This window comes from Rhopalosiphum padi, chromosome 1, assembly GCF_020882245.1.
Source record: "Rhopalosiphum padi isolate XX-2018 chromosome 1, ASM2088224v1, whole genome shotgun sequence".
Classification (NCBI taxonomy): domain Eukaryota; kingdom Metazoa; phylum Arthropoda; class Insecta; order Hemiptera; family Aphididae; genus Rhopalosiphum; species Rhopalosiphum padi.
In genome coordinates this window covers 62,955,631-62,972,086 of record NC_083597.1, presented here as the reverse complement: position 1 = coordinate 62,972,086, position 16,456 = coordinate 62,955,631, and the positions used below count along the sequence as shown (strand labels likewise).

General features: G+C 26.5%; 2 protein-coding genes across 2 annotated transcripts; both read right to left on the bottom strand.

The window, feature by feature from the left end:
* Positions 1 to 816: 816 nt before the first annotated feature.
* Positions 817 to 1,443, bottom strand: LOC132926427 (uncharacterized). Its single transcript, XM_060990784.1, has one exon. The coding sequence runs from the start codon at positions 1,441 to 1,443 to the stop codon at positions 847 to 849; it is 597 nt and encodes a 198-aa protein (XP_060846767.1). The 3' UTR covers positions 817 to 846.
* A 30-nt stretch (positions 1,444 to 1,473) lies between these two features.
* LOC132926415 (zinc finger MYM-type protein 1-like) lies at positions 1,474 to 3,712 on the bottom strand. The gene is made up of 5 exons (XM_060990775.1): positions 3,562 to 3,712; positions 3,384 to 3,444; positions 3,129 to 3,227; positions 1,951 to 3,049; positions 1,474 to 1,836 (listed from the first exon to the last, which is right to left on the bottom strand). Exons 1-5 carry the CDS (start codon positions 3,710 to 3,712, stop codon positions 1,474 to 1,476), a joined length of 1,773 nt encoding a protein of 590 aa, XP_060846758.1.
* Positions 3,713 to 16,456: the final 12,744 nt, after the last annotated feature.

Below are 16,456 nucleotides of genomic sequence, written 5' to 3'. Positions count from 1 at the left end.
ACTAATACGCAGTAAGACTTTAAAAAAAAAATGTAATTGTCGTTGGGACGACAACAAAAACGATAATTATCTTATATTATTGTTATACTGTGATTATAATATTATACGCTGTCCGCGGTTTTTGCTGTGTATTAGGAAGTTCGACAACACAACATCTATGTCTACAATATGGTTTTATAAATTATTATGTTAAACGCCAAACGTTTGTTACAGTAATGTGTAACCGCAAAGTGAGGCTACTCGAAAAAAGTTTTTATGGCGGTCTTCAGAGGCGTATTTACAATTTTGGCGCCCTAGGTACAAACATTTTGGCGCTCCCTTTTAAGCAACCTCTAATTATAAATTTACTTTTTGTCATTAAAAATTATATCTCAATATATATATATTATATGTATATTTTTTACTTATTTCATTTATGCTTCTGCACAAGTGATAAATGAACACTTTTATTTTACCACTGTAAACCTGCTCTAATTATTTATTATTCTTAACAAAAAAAAGTCAATCTTAGACAATTATTTATATAATTATAAAGCAGTTTACCATAAATTTGTCAGTAAAATAATAATTTATTGATGTTTTGAAAATATAGTTAATATTATTTCATAATTTATTATTACCAAATGTACAATAAATAACTAAATTAATAAATTTTATTTATTAACAATTAATACATTTAAACTATTTTACTTTATAATAATATCTATAACAAATAATAATTTTAGATTTTACACTTTTTTTTCATAATTGTGTTACAAAGGAATAAAATTAAATATAGGTACATATAGTAGTATAAAGGTTATACCTAATAAAAAATAAACAAAATATTAAATTATGATTACATATTTAGATTTTACGATGGGCCTTTTGTAAAGAAAATTCTTCAATTACTTTTTTATATTTAAGAGAACTGGTAATTTCTGATTCTATACTCAGTATAGCCAATGAATTAAGTCTGTCATTATCAATAGTTGATCTTAAGTAGGATTTTATTCTTTTTAGTGCACTAAAGGATCGTTCTGCTGAACAATTTGATACCGGACTGCATAAATACATTCGTAATGCTATTTCAATGTATGGATACAAACTAGAAATATTAGGATCTTTAAATATTTTGTACAAATCTAAAACAGTTAATGGCAAATTATTATCTTCTAATCCAAATAAATGACTACGAAAATGAATACATTCATTAGAGAATGATGAACCCAGGTCTTCTGGATATTCTAATTGTAGTTGTATGGCTTGTTCTCTTACCTTGGATAGTGGCAACTTAGTAAGATTAAATAAAAAACCAAATTTTATATTAACTTTATCATAAGCACTCTTTCTTTTGTTTAGCTCTGTAAGTAATGAATCTAATATAACTGTAAAAGTATTTACTCTAAATGAGTCGCTTTGTTGAAATGTTGAATTATTTTGATTTGACTCTCCATAAGGCATTTTCCTTTTTCTTTTTCGTTCAATTTTGTATTAATCTACACCAGATTTTTCTTTACCCAATTTTTCATAGAATGCAAAACTATTTCGTAAGTCTTGAATATAATATATTAATGATTTGTACAAAGTCACAACTGTTGTTAAATCAATGTGAACACTCTGCAGTTTTTTACTAATACAGTTGAATCTTTCCAATATATCATTCCAAAGTGTTGTTAGTATACCCATTTCTAAACTTTTCAGATTTTTCAATAAACCTTTGGCTTCACATTTGGTTGTTGATTTTTCTGTTGAACTATGTATAATTATATTTAAAGCTTTTATAATTTCATTCCAATTTCGAGATAGACTTAGACAAGCATCATGGCGTGCAGACCACCGAGTGTCTGATAATCTCTTAACCGTTAAACTTTCAGATTTTGAAAGACATTCATTTAATACATTCCAACGGTTAGTTGAAGAAGAAAAAAACGTATAGGTATTTTGAAGAAAATAAAAAAAATCATTTGCCTGTGTACAGCAACTGGCTGCACATTCACCAACTAAGTTTAATGAATGTGCAGCACAAGGAATGTAAACTGCATGGATACACGCTTCTTTTATTCTTGCCTGAAGTCCTGAGTACATGCCTGACATATTAGATGCGTTATCGTATGACTGGCCACGGCAATTTTTAATATTCAGATCATTTGCTCCTAACGCCATAAAAATTGCATCAGCCATATCTTCAGACTTATGTCCAGCATTGGCAAAAAACTGTAAAAATCTTTCAACAGGTTCACCATTCTTTTTTACATATCTGAATATTAATGACAATTGATCGGTATGAGAAATGTCAGGCGTTGAATCTACTACTATAGAGAAATATTTTGCATCTTTAATTTCATTGACTATAGTTTCTTTTACTTTTTCAGCCATAATGTAAACAAATTGTTCAAAAGTTGCAAAAGATAAATAAGATGTGCTTCCTTTTCCTTTATTGGCATATTGTGCAATATGATTGGAAAGAAATGGATCAAATTCAGCTATGAGCTCTAAGCTCATTATAAAATTTCCACTATGAGTAGAACCAAATTTATCATCATGTCCTCTCAATGGAAGTCCTCTGGAACTCAACGATTTTACAACAGCTGCTACTCTTGTCAACACTTTTTCCCAATACATTTTTTCTGTTTCTACTTGTAAAATAAGTTGTTTATCAATTCGTTCTAATACAGAACCTCTTTGAGACATTTTAAGAACACAAGATTTATGTGAAATCGAATTTTCATGCTGTGATATTTTTTCTTCTCCTTTCTTCCAGTTACTAAAACCAACTGTAGCAAAAACTGATTTACTCCCAAATAATCGACAAGGTGCACAATAAACATTACCGGTACTATTCGAATATACCAAAAATGTACGATTGAATGGTTCATTATTTATTAACTTAGTTTTTATAAACTTAAGACTGAAATATCTATAATAGGAACGCTGAGCACCCCGCATTCGTTTTGTAGAAAGTCTTTTTGATTTTGAAAAATCATTGTTTTCCAGGTTTTGATTAAAGCCATTAAATGAAAAATAATCTTTGGTTGTTTCATTCACTATCCACAATGTTGGATCATCTCTGAACAAACAAAGTTTAAAAATGTATTTACTTATAATGTATAAATTTATTGTAAAAAAAAAAAAGAAAGTATCATTACCTAGGAATAACAGTTACTAGGTTTTCATGTACTTCATCAATAATATAATGGTTTTCTTCAGTTCTTGATAGATCATTAACTTTGTTATCAATAGTAAGACTAATACAAAGTGTTAAAATAACAATGGTTATTAATTTATTATACTATGAACCAATACCAGCATAAATGTGACAAAATAGTATACAATTGTAACATATTATTATTATTATTATGTATTATAGATTTATAATTGGCTTATAAATTTAAATAACTTACTCAGGGGAATGAGCACTAGAGCAGTGTTGTGAAACAGCGTTATCATTACTCAAACTATGGTCTAATAAAATTAAATATGTATAAATAAAATTAATTATTATTTTTATAACATGTCAAGTTGTATATTATGTATGAATACATATAAAATCTATAATGATATATATAAATTAAAAATTACTATCATTCTGGACATTCTCTCTTGTAAGATTTGGAGGATTTTGTTGAAAATAATTGTACAGTTTAGGCGTTTTAGCTAATACTTTGGCAGTTTCAGAAGCATTTTCTTTCTTTTTTTGCCGATAGAAAGCACCACTATGTTTCTTAACCATCTTCCTACAGTAGCAGTACGGTAAATTAGCAAAATCAAAAGCAATAAGCAATTTAGCTGGTAAAGTAAGCTTATAATTGTAAAAAAGTACAGATTAAACATTTAGGCAACAAAAAATAATAAGTTAATCAATATTGTAATAACACTACCTATACAATTTTTCATTTTACAATTAACTGTAAGAATGTCAATTGTCAAATAAATAAGCTACTAGCTAGGCCGCAAGCAAATTTAAAAATTGAATAGTGAATACTAATATTATAATGAAAAAATTTAATACAAACCTTAAATGTCTTCTTTAATCAAATAGGTAGGTAATATTTATTAGCACAGTATTTTACAAGTAAATGAAATAAAAAAAAAAAACACAAATTAATTACTTGATGAATATAATACACTAATACTAACGGTGAGTCAATGGGCCGGTAAAAACGTTAAAACGTGGTTTAGAAATACTGTAATGTCGCTGTCGCATTTCCTACAGTAATAAATAATAATCATAAATAGTGATTAGCACATAACAACATTTACACATACTACATACGAGACAAGAAATGGACAGACCATGATAGAAATAATCTATTTTTAATAATTTTTATCATGGGAGTATGGAACAGACCCGCAAAATAATAAAATTGATAGATTAACAAACATCTATTTATAGCCGAGCTGCCGAGCTGTGTAGAATATTAATAAATTCTATGATAATATAGTATTTATGATACAGATTATCACTAATCTGTTATCAATAATTTAATTATTAATTTTCAATTTTTCAATAAAATCAATAAATAAAAAAAATTATTTTATTTTATTATATGTATAATTTCACTGTGAAAACAATTTAACCTCTAGCCACGGCGCCCCTTTAAGAGACTTAGCTTTTGGCGCCCAGGGGCGATTGCCCCCCGTCGCCCCCCCCCCTAAATACGCCTCTGGCGGTCTTTCGGTGGTCATAAATATTATTGTTGTTTGTACAAAATACAATATACGATAATAATATGATGTATAGGTATTATAATAGCAAAAAACAACCTAAGACAATATATGGATTAATAATATATAATCCGAAGAATGCTATACATGTATGTATTAGCAATGTCGCTCCGTCACGGCGTTCTTTCCCAATCGGTTTTAGGTGGCGCGCAATGTTTAAAAAGATCAAAAAAATCAAATAGTTGACATAGAGCACGCTCATTCCCGTTTCATACTTTGATTACGTTCTAATGTGTAGGATGATTCGCTTAAAAATTGTGTCTTATAATACCGAGACAAAACTATTATAGTTAGTGATGATTCGAAAAGTTTCAATGCATTTCAAAATTGAAATTTGAACGAATAGTTTATCGGTCGTTAAATGTATGGCTTAAACAGATTCTAAGTAATGTATAATAATAATTATTAGTAACATAATAATATATAAGACAGATGTTAATCACCGATACAATATATATTAGTTATCGTCACTCAAGCGATTTCTAAAAATTGTAAAATATTTTTTATAGTAATTTATATTCAATAAAAATAATATAATTCAACCGTAATATAATATTATGATCATTTTTAATGTAAAATACTCATATGTATGCGTGTCGTCATTTATTTTTTGTATTATATTTTACCACTTGGCCTTAAGCGTACCACAGTTAAAGAATCTTAATAAAAAAATTAAACCTATAAAAACAATAAGCCTTCTTTATTTTTTTTTTCGAAAATTATTAATTATTTTAAAAATATACGTTTTTTTTTGTATTAGATTAGATTATTAATAATATTAAAAATGTTACAAATCGGACGTATTATAATGCTGAGAGAAACACATATATCGATTGCTACATATACTTAAATGTCGATGGGATTGCAGATGACTTGAATTCACGGCCAAAACATTGTACTAACTCAATGCATATAATATATATTATTGACAATATATTACACAAATATAAAATAAAACCAATTATTTATACGGTTTCCGAAGTCCTTCAAAAATCAATAGTTCTGCACTGATATCTTTAGGCAGCGTGCGAACGAGCGAACGATTGAACAGGAATGCGCGCGCGTGTATGTGCGTGGGCGGAAATGGCTTCAAAAATAATGCTTGATAAACGAAATGACGAGAATGTCGTCGATTTCCCGACGACTAGTTCGCTAAACATTTCGTTGATAACATACTGTTGACCCGATTACATAAAACGAAATATTTGATCTCAGACGTAAGTTTTTTTTTTTACCATAACCAATAGTCGCAATTGAAACATAAGTACCACAAAACAATATTTTATGATTAGACAATATAGCAGTGCGTTTAAAACGTGAGATTTTGAAAAATCAAAAACAATAATAATATTGTAACGCGAACTAACATTGGTGTAATACTATAATAGACACCCGACGAGTAAAGCAAACACGACAGCGACGTACCTGAAATGCCTATACTAAACGCCGTGTGTGACATACATCTCCTCGGCCCACAACCTATTTACAATTTTTAATCATTTTCTTCACTAATATTTAGTATGTACTTTGTACGATCTTAATTTTTCAATTATCGAAGAAAATAGGGGCTGGGGTTGATGTGATATAATTTCAACCCTATCCGAATTTAAAAATGATGTATTTTAGCTTTACTACATGATAACGTAATATGCAATTTATACGTATTTGTACGACCGTTTTTAAAAATTGTAGGGCCATCGTTTGACGTTTACCTAAAAACATTTGTTTTATGTTAATTTAATCATTAAATACATTGTACAAGCAATTTGATTTACAATTAATTACATTATATGTATTTTAAAATGTTATGAATACAGAAATGATGAATTTTATAACTAAAATATTTTTGTTCAATTTTTTAATTATATTTTAATGACATCTCGCAGCTACCTATAGTAACAATAGAAATAAATGTTTATTTCATTTATTCATTAATCATTTTGGTGTGTACATATACTGTACAATACCAGCTATACACTGATATATTTTTAAGAATTATTTTTATATTTTAATCAATTTGAATTGTATTATTTTATTATAATAACTGATATCAATAATTATTTTTTTATTCAAAAGGGAAATTTCAATGCTTTCATTATTTGTTCTGTTTAAACATTTCATAAAAAGTATATAATATTTTATAATATTAATTCGTGCATTCTAATTTATCAATAATTATTGTAATAATTGTTATAATATTATTATACTACACATTTTGTATAGACGTATTGTACTATATTAATTTTCAAAAATAAACTAAAATTATAGTTATATTAATTAAATATCGTAAATTAATAATAACTTATTATATAGAAATTAAATAATTTATTCCAAATATCGTTTTAATTTCAGGCAAATGGCTAAATGCCGTATTGTAATCATATTAACTTATTTGACCAATTTTATATTACGCACTTCTGATAAATGATTTTTAGTGTTTTTGAAAATAATTATTTGATATTTCCTCGTTTTAATTTGTTATAATATTTAAAATTAAATGCCGAAAATCAATGATCGGTGTATTGATGACGTTATAAGTATTATAGGTACCAAAATCTAAGAAGAGAGTAATAATTTCCGAAGTGAATGCAAAAAAAAACATGTAAACGATGGTGTAATATAATTATATTACAAAATATGGGCGAGTTTATCGTTTATATACTAAAATAATATTTACTTTTATGTCATTTATACACAATAGTTATGATACATTTGTAATAATTAATAAGTAACAACTTATAGAATGTAGTAGAATTATATATAATCGCTAAATAGTCTAAAGATCACCTAGATTATCTAAATTAAGTACAAAATAACTGTGAGCTACGAGTATATTATTCTCGATTTTCTTCACACATTTCAATAATTCGATCAGTATTATCTTATACTGCATAGAATACATTATTATTATACCTATATTATAGTTTTCAAAATATCTAGTAAATATGAATGTATAAATAATATATAGTTAACAGTTGATAAGATAATCTGAGAAAATTGTATTATCTTTTATTTCAACAACGTTGGTTTTATATTATAAAGGTGAAAATATTTCTTTATGCTGCTGCATGATTTTATATTTTAAACGACCAATAATAATAATTGTGTTTTTTTTTTTGGTTTTATTCAAAGTCATGCCTGAAGTCTTAACAGTGTTTGTGATAATATTTTTTAAACGTTTCATTTGATTGGTCATATATTCAGAATTAATTAAAACGATATTTAAACCCATTAGAATCGAACAATTAAAATGTCGAGGTCAACCGAGAACATTGTGCCATTGTAATAAAATAAATATTATTATGACCACCTATAAAACCATTAAAGATTTGAATTATAACTTTACTTTCAGGTTCAGAATGCAAATTTACATTTTATAGTGGTAGAAATACCTGTAGGTACAATTTATATGGTTGAAAATAGTTTTAATACTCACTTAAAATAATAATCATCGATGATAAGCGTTGAGTTATGTATGGGCATGGCAATAGTGCGGTTGAATTTATGTAATATGTACCTAATTACCTGAATATCATTTGTAATGTAAACCGAATAAAAACTGTTTAACTTTTAACGATTTCGATACAATAATAATCATGCATTCATGTTGATAGGTAAAAAAAAAAAACTAATTACAAATTGTAATTCGAATACAACAATATTTTTAGTATCGGATTTTTTTTTTTAACTATTTGCGGCATAGTTCTCATTTACTTTTTAAATGGAAAATTAGAATTTTAAATATCTGATGTATCTGATAAAAACGTATGTAGAGCGCTGTGCAGAAACCGCGAAACGTATTGTTTCAGTGTGGGTAGTTCTAATGTTATCCAACAGAATTCGGTAAGTGTTTTATTCTGAAAACCACATACTATTATACATTATATCTGTATTATATATTATGCAAAATAGTGAGTGAATGTAGTTTTGAATGAATTACGATAAAATATACAATAATATTTATTAATGAAAAATTGACTTCAGTTTAAAACGTGCCATACGTAACGCAAGCGTTTTCCCGACTATTTTTTATCAATATCTTATTTTTTTAATTTTACAAACCAAAAGTTGAGTATATATTATACTCATTGGTTGTGAATTAGTAGAAAAATGCATTATTGCATTATTATTTCTTACTGTAAACCGTAATTTCTGTAACACAAAGTTTAATAAACGATGAATAATTAATATGAATGAAATTTTGAAATTTTTATTTTACATTTTTTGATATTTTTGGTTTTTTATAGGTCTTTTTTATTTTTATTTAGCCGTTGGTCATTTTTTGGTTTTTCTTTGATTTTTCTTTACTTATTGTTATTTCCAATACGATTTTATTAGTTAAAACTATTTACATATATTTTATGAATTATTATTTTCATTTTCTTCTTGTAAATATTGAAATATTGTATTCGTTTTGTACGCACGTCGTACTTAATTAATAGTATCTTTTATATCTTTAATTTAAAATGTTTTACACTTGACTGCATTTTTTAATTTATTATGATTCTTTAGTAGGCATACCAGTAATTAAAGTGAGTTTTATTCTGGATTCGTTCAGATTTTAATGTAATTATAAGGTTTTTTTTTAGTGTATTTTTAAGTTATTTATTTTTAATTCGTTAACTTTACAGTTCTATTCATTACATTATTATGTACAAATACAATACAATGTACACCATGCTTGGATTTTACCAGGTATTGTGATTATGGCCTTACAATAATATGTAAAATCGTTTTTGATAAATCTTGCAGGTTTCCGCTATATTATATTGTTAGAATTGTTCGATATTCAACTCGTAAGTAATGTATTTGATTTGAGTTGATTTTTATCAAAAAAATTTTCCATATTATCATCTTTGATCTTCCGATAGAGCCGATATTGGAGGTATCAAAAGTAAATTACTATTTAAAATATACTAATTAATCTATAGTTGTAAATCAAATGCGTATTTTTATTGATAAATATCTCTTTTAAATGTGCTCAAATCCCCAACGACAGAAAATGTATCTAAAATAAATAGAAATTCTTCACTGAATAACTAATAATATCGTAATAAAGTTCCCCGTTTCCGCGATCCCATTACATCATAGTCTTCTTTTCCTTTTGCTTCTCAATCATTTATGATAAATTATTATACGGCGAAAAGTACCTATACATATTATTAACTTCTTGGTTGTTCGCGTCGTTCACGATAACACGTAGTAACACATTAAACATGGTTATCAAATAACGGATACCTATAAAAAAAACTGGTCAAATAATAATATTATTATCGTCGCATACGACTCGGTATCTGTCAATGAAACACCAATGAACTTAATTAATTTACTCATAATTTTCTGGAAAAAAAAAAATTGGCACTACGATTAGCTGAATCTGACAACTAGGAAGTGGTATACCACACAATGTTGTTTATAAGTAAATACTAAATACCATAGTATATTGTATATTGCATACTATAAACTATAAAATAAAATCCGATCCATCTTAAATCATAAGGTGGGTGTATACTTGCATAAAAATCTTTCGCTTTGATTGTTTAGTGTCCGTGGTAATCTTTTGGTATACTAAGACTAACATTTACTATGTTTCTACTATAACATGATAAACGACGTTACCGTGTAGTTTTATCTAGTTTTATAATTACACTTACAGAATTATCATATCATAGGTTATAACCATTTAACACCCGTATTAACAATGTCAACCAACACGAAACGTATGTCCGTCCGTGACAAACGCCAACGTTAATTATTTACGTATTTATTTAATCCATAACGCCTAATGGATCAAATAGAGTACTAATTAAATTTTTAATTATGTTATACAACCTGGTAAACAAATTAAATATAATTTAGTGGTTTAACAAATTAATATTATCAAAAAAGTAATCATAATTATTATTCAAATAACTATTAAAATAATTTAAAATACGGTTTATTATTTTGTATTAAGCTATTTAAGTCTTAAAACAACATTTTGTTTACATTTTGAAAGTATTATTAGTACAAGTGTTCACGGATGGAATGCGAAAATTTATCTTGTTTAATGATTATTCAAGACCCGCCACACTACACTGTATATTACCGTTTAGTAATTAATATACAAACAGAACATTATTATAATCTTGCATACTCGCAGTAATGATAAATATAATATATTACATTATTTTTTCAACGACAGAGATTGACTGACTGGCAAATTTAGTTTCAATTCGAATTTAAGTCTTTGGACTTTTTCAATTTTGTCAATTAAACCTATTTATATTTGGGCCCAAATTAATTAACCATTTTAAAGATCAGAAGACTAAGTCAGAATATAGTATGTATATTATGTACATGTATATATAATATATTATGTATGTATAGTTTGTAGTCGCTATTTACTTTATAGTTTATACCTTTGTATAACGTTTCCGAATGTGTTGGATTTCTATGTTTCTAATAAATACAAAATATTATGTAAGTATAAGTAATAATAATGATTGAAATATTAATCCCACTTTATTTATCAAGACGATAAGCTGATTTTAATTTTTATATGACATTTTAAAATTGGTAGAATTATAATATAAATAAATGTATGCGGTACAGTATACCCATAGTGGTTATTTATGAATATTATTGAATTATATTATGTAAAAAAAATAACTTTGTATACAAATATCGTTAAATCAATAATAAATAAGTATAGTAACGAAATAAATGATTAATAATCAATTTATCATTATTTCGGTTAACATGACTATGAGTTAATCGTGGTCCCCGAGAACGGCTGAAGGATAGAACAATAGGCATACATTATAAGAATTTCATATAAAATTTAATTTGTTTTATTACAAATAGAGATGTAAAGATGAAACCCTTTGCTGAGATAGAAATATATAGTATCTGTATAATAATTAAATGTATTACATTACAATAGTGCAATGTTATACAAAGAAGCTTAGAACAATTTTTTTTGTTAATGTAGAACTAGGCAATGTTAATATTCTTGGTGTGATGACTTTATTATTTTAAATGAATAGTTTAATTAATATAAACACTTCAAAGTTATTAATATGTTTTTTTTTTGAAAATGTATTGATATGTGAAACAGTTAAAATATAACAAATTAATTATTTAATTTAAATCAATATTAAGATGCATGATTGGTTAATAATAATTCACTGCTTACAGTGGCAATATATGTTGTAAATAAAGGAAATATTCAATTTTTTTTATAAATTTAATTTATAAGATAATATATACTTTGTGCAAGTGTAATTGTGCATTTTAAAATCCTTGTTAGTATAGCATAGTGCATACAGATTCATCAATTAAGCAAATTTTGGCATTGTTTATATAACTACAAAAAACTTACTTTATAACAGGACGTTTTAATTAAACATTACACATACGACTATACGAGTACTTATACATAGAAAACATATAATAGTATAATACAATTACAAAATCTACCATAATTTTTTTTTTAAATAATGAACTTGGGTCATTTATAAACTTATATAATAGCTTTTAGGAGACCTATGCATTTAAAACTTATTTATGTTGATGTAGTACCATTTTTATATATTTTTAAATATTCATTACCTATAGAGAAACTGTTACATTTATTTATTTGTAACTAAGTAATAATATTTTTTTTTTAATAATTTTTTTGTTCTAATCAAAATATACTTCACACAATCGCACATATAAAACATATACGATTGAAAACAAATGATTTTTAATGACACCTAGAATATATTAAATTGAAAGGTAATACAGCTTAATAATATAAGATTTAGATCGATTCGTACTTTTGTCAAATTTAAACCTAATAACTAATTTTATATATTATTTGAACTGTGTATCTAAATATTGAGATCTATCGATTTATAAGATAATTGTTTCTTATAAACAAGGCTAAGGATTATTTTTTTTACTTTTATGTTCAAACCATTTCATGTTATACCTAATATTACGGTTGATAAAATTAAAGTTCAAGATATTATATAAAAAGTGTACAGGGCGGGCACTAGCAAGTATTGATGGGGGAGTGGGATATAAATATATGAATTTGTCGACTACATTTTAAAATCTATATCAAAATCCGCAAGTGCCAAGTGTTGTCTCTATCGGCTATCTCACATACAAGTGACATGGGAAATCTTGCATTCAGGATAATTCAATAATCAGAATAATCCATTAAATAATGTTATTTTAAAACTAAAGTAAATTTATAAATTGTAAAATTTAAAGATAAAATAATTATCTGGGAATATTGGGAAAGTTGTATAAAGTTGCGACCCCCGAAAAAGATTCGCATAAGAAATTGTAATATTTTGAATGTGGTGGGGCAGGGAAATGTACGCAATTTTCAAAGCAGCCGTTAACACTAAGACTAAAAATATAAAAACAGTACCTTTTTATTATATTATGTAAATTTTTTTTATCGAAGTATAATTTTTATTATATAGTTACAATGAACATTATTTGTATTTGCATTACAAATTACAATAAAATTTCTATCAAATTAAAACAATAGGGGTCACGGAAGACAAGAGTGTAGCACGATTGCGCCTGTCCGCCTTGACGTGGGTGATACAATTTCGATTATTAATACACAGTTTAAAAACATAATCACCATTACTGTTACCTATAAATGTTTGACAAACGCCTGTAACGTCGAAACTATATAGGTTGCTGTGATGGCGAGAATGTTTTAGTTGTGTGAACTGTTAATCGCTATTGTATCGTCCATTATTATTCGCATAGAACAGTTTGTGTCCCACAACTCCTATCGCTATTTTCAATATGTCATACCCTCAAAAATATTATTTTCTATCGTTTTTGTAATGAGTGATTTTACTCTAAGATTAGGTATACTCAAAAACAAAAAAAATTATTTTGCATCTACATAAATGCGTTTTGTCTATGTTGCGCATGGGCCAGAGAGAGAAAACAAACAATACACTGAGGTCCTCTGAACAATTTATTGGATATTAACAAAGTAAAACAATAACGCACCCCACTAAATCCGGCCCTGAAAGTGTATACTTTATAAAAAAATTAATTATTTCTTAAATGGTAATAAATTAGTAGACAATCAAATTTTTCTTTTGTCATTCGGAAGTATATATGTGAAATAAATTTGGATCATTTTAATAACTTACCGAGAAACTATAATTGTTCAAATTTTGAATTATATGTATCCACGTTTTTTAAAAAAATTATTCTCTAAATAATTTTAAGTAAAAAAAAACCAAAAAGGGTTTCTCTTTTAAAAATCAGAAAATAGTTGTATCGTCGCAGGACACTCCTTAAGTAGTTTATAAATTCTTAAAGAGCTTAGAAATATAATATTTCTGAATTTTAATAGATTTAATGGTCGTGATAAATGAAAAAATGAGAATAAGCATGCTTGATAAATCATGAGGCTGTGTTTAAATATTCATAAAAAATAAGGCACTCTACATATTATTGTCCGATCATCGCGTGTGTTATTGTTTGAAACTCAAAAAAAACAAATGATGCAATTCCCAATGGACAGATTTTCATTTTTATTTACATAGATTATATTATAGGCACATATTGCATATACCTATACAAATATTATATTTTTATAATGTTAGTATATTTTTAAACTACTGTAATAAACATCACAAGAGTTTACAGCCAATTTATAGGAGAAAAAAAATACTTTCATTTCCCTGACGTTAATATTATTATGCCATTACAACGATTTTTCCGATAATTCATAGGTATTAACCCATGTTTGAATTTATTTACCTATATGAATTTCAATAAAAAGGTATTGGAAACACAGGAATCTCAAAAGGTAATGTAGATTTTAGATATATCAACATACACCAAGTTGACTTTTTTGATTAATTAGTTAACTGAGTTAACACATACAATGATTTAGAAACATAATATTATTATTACATGAACATATTGCTTACAGTTTATTTAGAATTCTGGTTTTTTTAATTTTTTTTTTTTTTAATTAACTTTTCAAATTTCCTCGTATTGGTTATTACTGCACTGTATGTGAGTATGCGTATTTTTTTTTTATTTTTTTATTTTAGAAACGCTTATAACGAATGACTAAATATACAAAACGTAGACCGATCGATCGGAGTTCGTAAAAAACAGGCCATCGCAACAAAAAAAAAAAAAAAATCGAAACACATTAATTATATTGGCCCGGTAAACGAACGAAATGTGAATAGGCGAGGGATGGAAAAACATTGTTGCAGTGTTGGAGAACGAAAAAATTTCCGAACGTTTTTATTTCGCACTAGCGAAATTAACGTAGCACGATAAACCCACGTTTTTTTTGTCGAAACTAAAATTTGGATTTAATTTGTAGCGTTTAATTACTCACTTGCAGCGTTGCGGAAAAATATATATCTTCAGAGACACATTGCACCGAAAGCACCATATTCTCCTCAAAAAATAAAATAAAAACCCTTTGCACAGTGACATACATCACAACACAATATTGTAAATGATTAGAGATGCAACATACAATATGAATTTAATAACTATGGAATACGTCCGATAACGTTTCTAGCGGCGTAAAATAATTAAATACCGATAAATCATCAAATTCTTCGACCATACGCGAACGTATGTCAAACAAAAACTGGAAAAAAATCGTTAAAAAGGTCGAAGTAAAAATATATTTTATTATATAATATTATTATTATTATTGTCATCAGTGCCGTAAACTAATGCTTTTTTTTATGTATTGAATTAAGAATGTGTAAACAACACTCGAATGTATTACGTCGACAAGAGTCTATTATAATTGGATACTTCTGATTTACTACTTTTTTTTTGGTCGACTGGAAAATTACATTTCATTATGCATTTATATGTAAAAAGAAACAATTCCCTTGAAATGGAAAAAATACTTTTAAACGGCGAGGGGAGAAGCAAAATAACATAAAAAAAAAAAAAACCAAACGAATATTTAATATGTAATTGAAATTCTTTTAATGTTATTGACATTTTTAGCTGTCTATTCTTTTGTTGGGTAGGTATCGAAATACTTTGCAGGAAAATATTTTTAGCACTCGGTCGTATAGCATGACATAAAATTAATTATAGATTCATATGACGATTACACAAAACCTATTTTAACACCACCAAAGAATTCGTTAAAACAACTCGCGCAAAAAAAGTTATTTCAAATTTTAAAAACATTACATATAAACTGTTATTCAAATAGTAGTAAAATGACGTCAGCACATATTATGTTATATCAGCTGTCTAATGTGTACACTCATTAGAACAAAATCGTTTTTTCAAACTTAATACTCGTCATACTGTTTTTTCAATATGAACAAGCAATAGTGTTTTGAAAATAACTAAATAAGTGATAATCCCTACACAACTAAACAAAACTGTGAGTATTTAAATAAATAAAACAATTTAAAGTGTTAATTAATTTCATATTCAATGGTTACAATTTTTCAAATGTTTGAATAATGAAGTGTATTATTATAATATACAACAGTAATTGTTGTTACCTAACATTATTCACACACTTTTGTCTATAAAGAAAAAATAACTTTAATCGGTTTAACTATAGGCTTTTGTATGTGTTAGAAGTTATAGACACCCACTTAAGATCCAAATTAATTGATGTTTTACCTATACATTTTAAATATAGTAGAATATTATACTTAAGCATGTGTTATACAATTTAGAGATCATAATAATTATTAATTACATGTAAAATACCAATTATTTAGCA

What these genes read in the sequence shown, in the direction of transcription:
- LOC132926427 (XM_060990784.1), bottom strand. Translation starts at nt 1,443, where the DNA reads ATGCCTTATGGAGAGTCAAATCAAAATAATTCAACATTTCAACAAAGC.
- LOC132926415 (XM_060990775.1), bottom strand. Translation starts at nt 3,712, where the DNA reads ATGGTTAAGAAACATAGTGGTGCTTTCTATCGGCAAAAAAAGAAAGAA. An exon ending in CTAGTAACTGTTATTCCTAG is followed by an intron (nt 3,050 to 3,128) that starts GTAATGATACTT and finishes TTGTTTGTTCAG; the next exon opens with AGATGATCCAACATTGTGGA. An exon ending in CAGCCAGTTGCTGTACACAG is followed by an intron (nt 1,837 to 1,950) that starts GCAAATGATTTT and finishes TTAACGGTTAAG; the next exon opens with AGATTATCAGACACTCGGTG.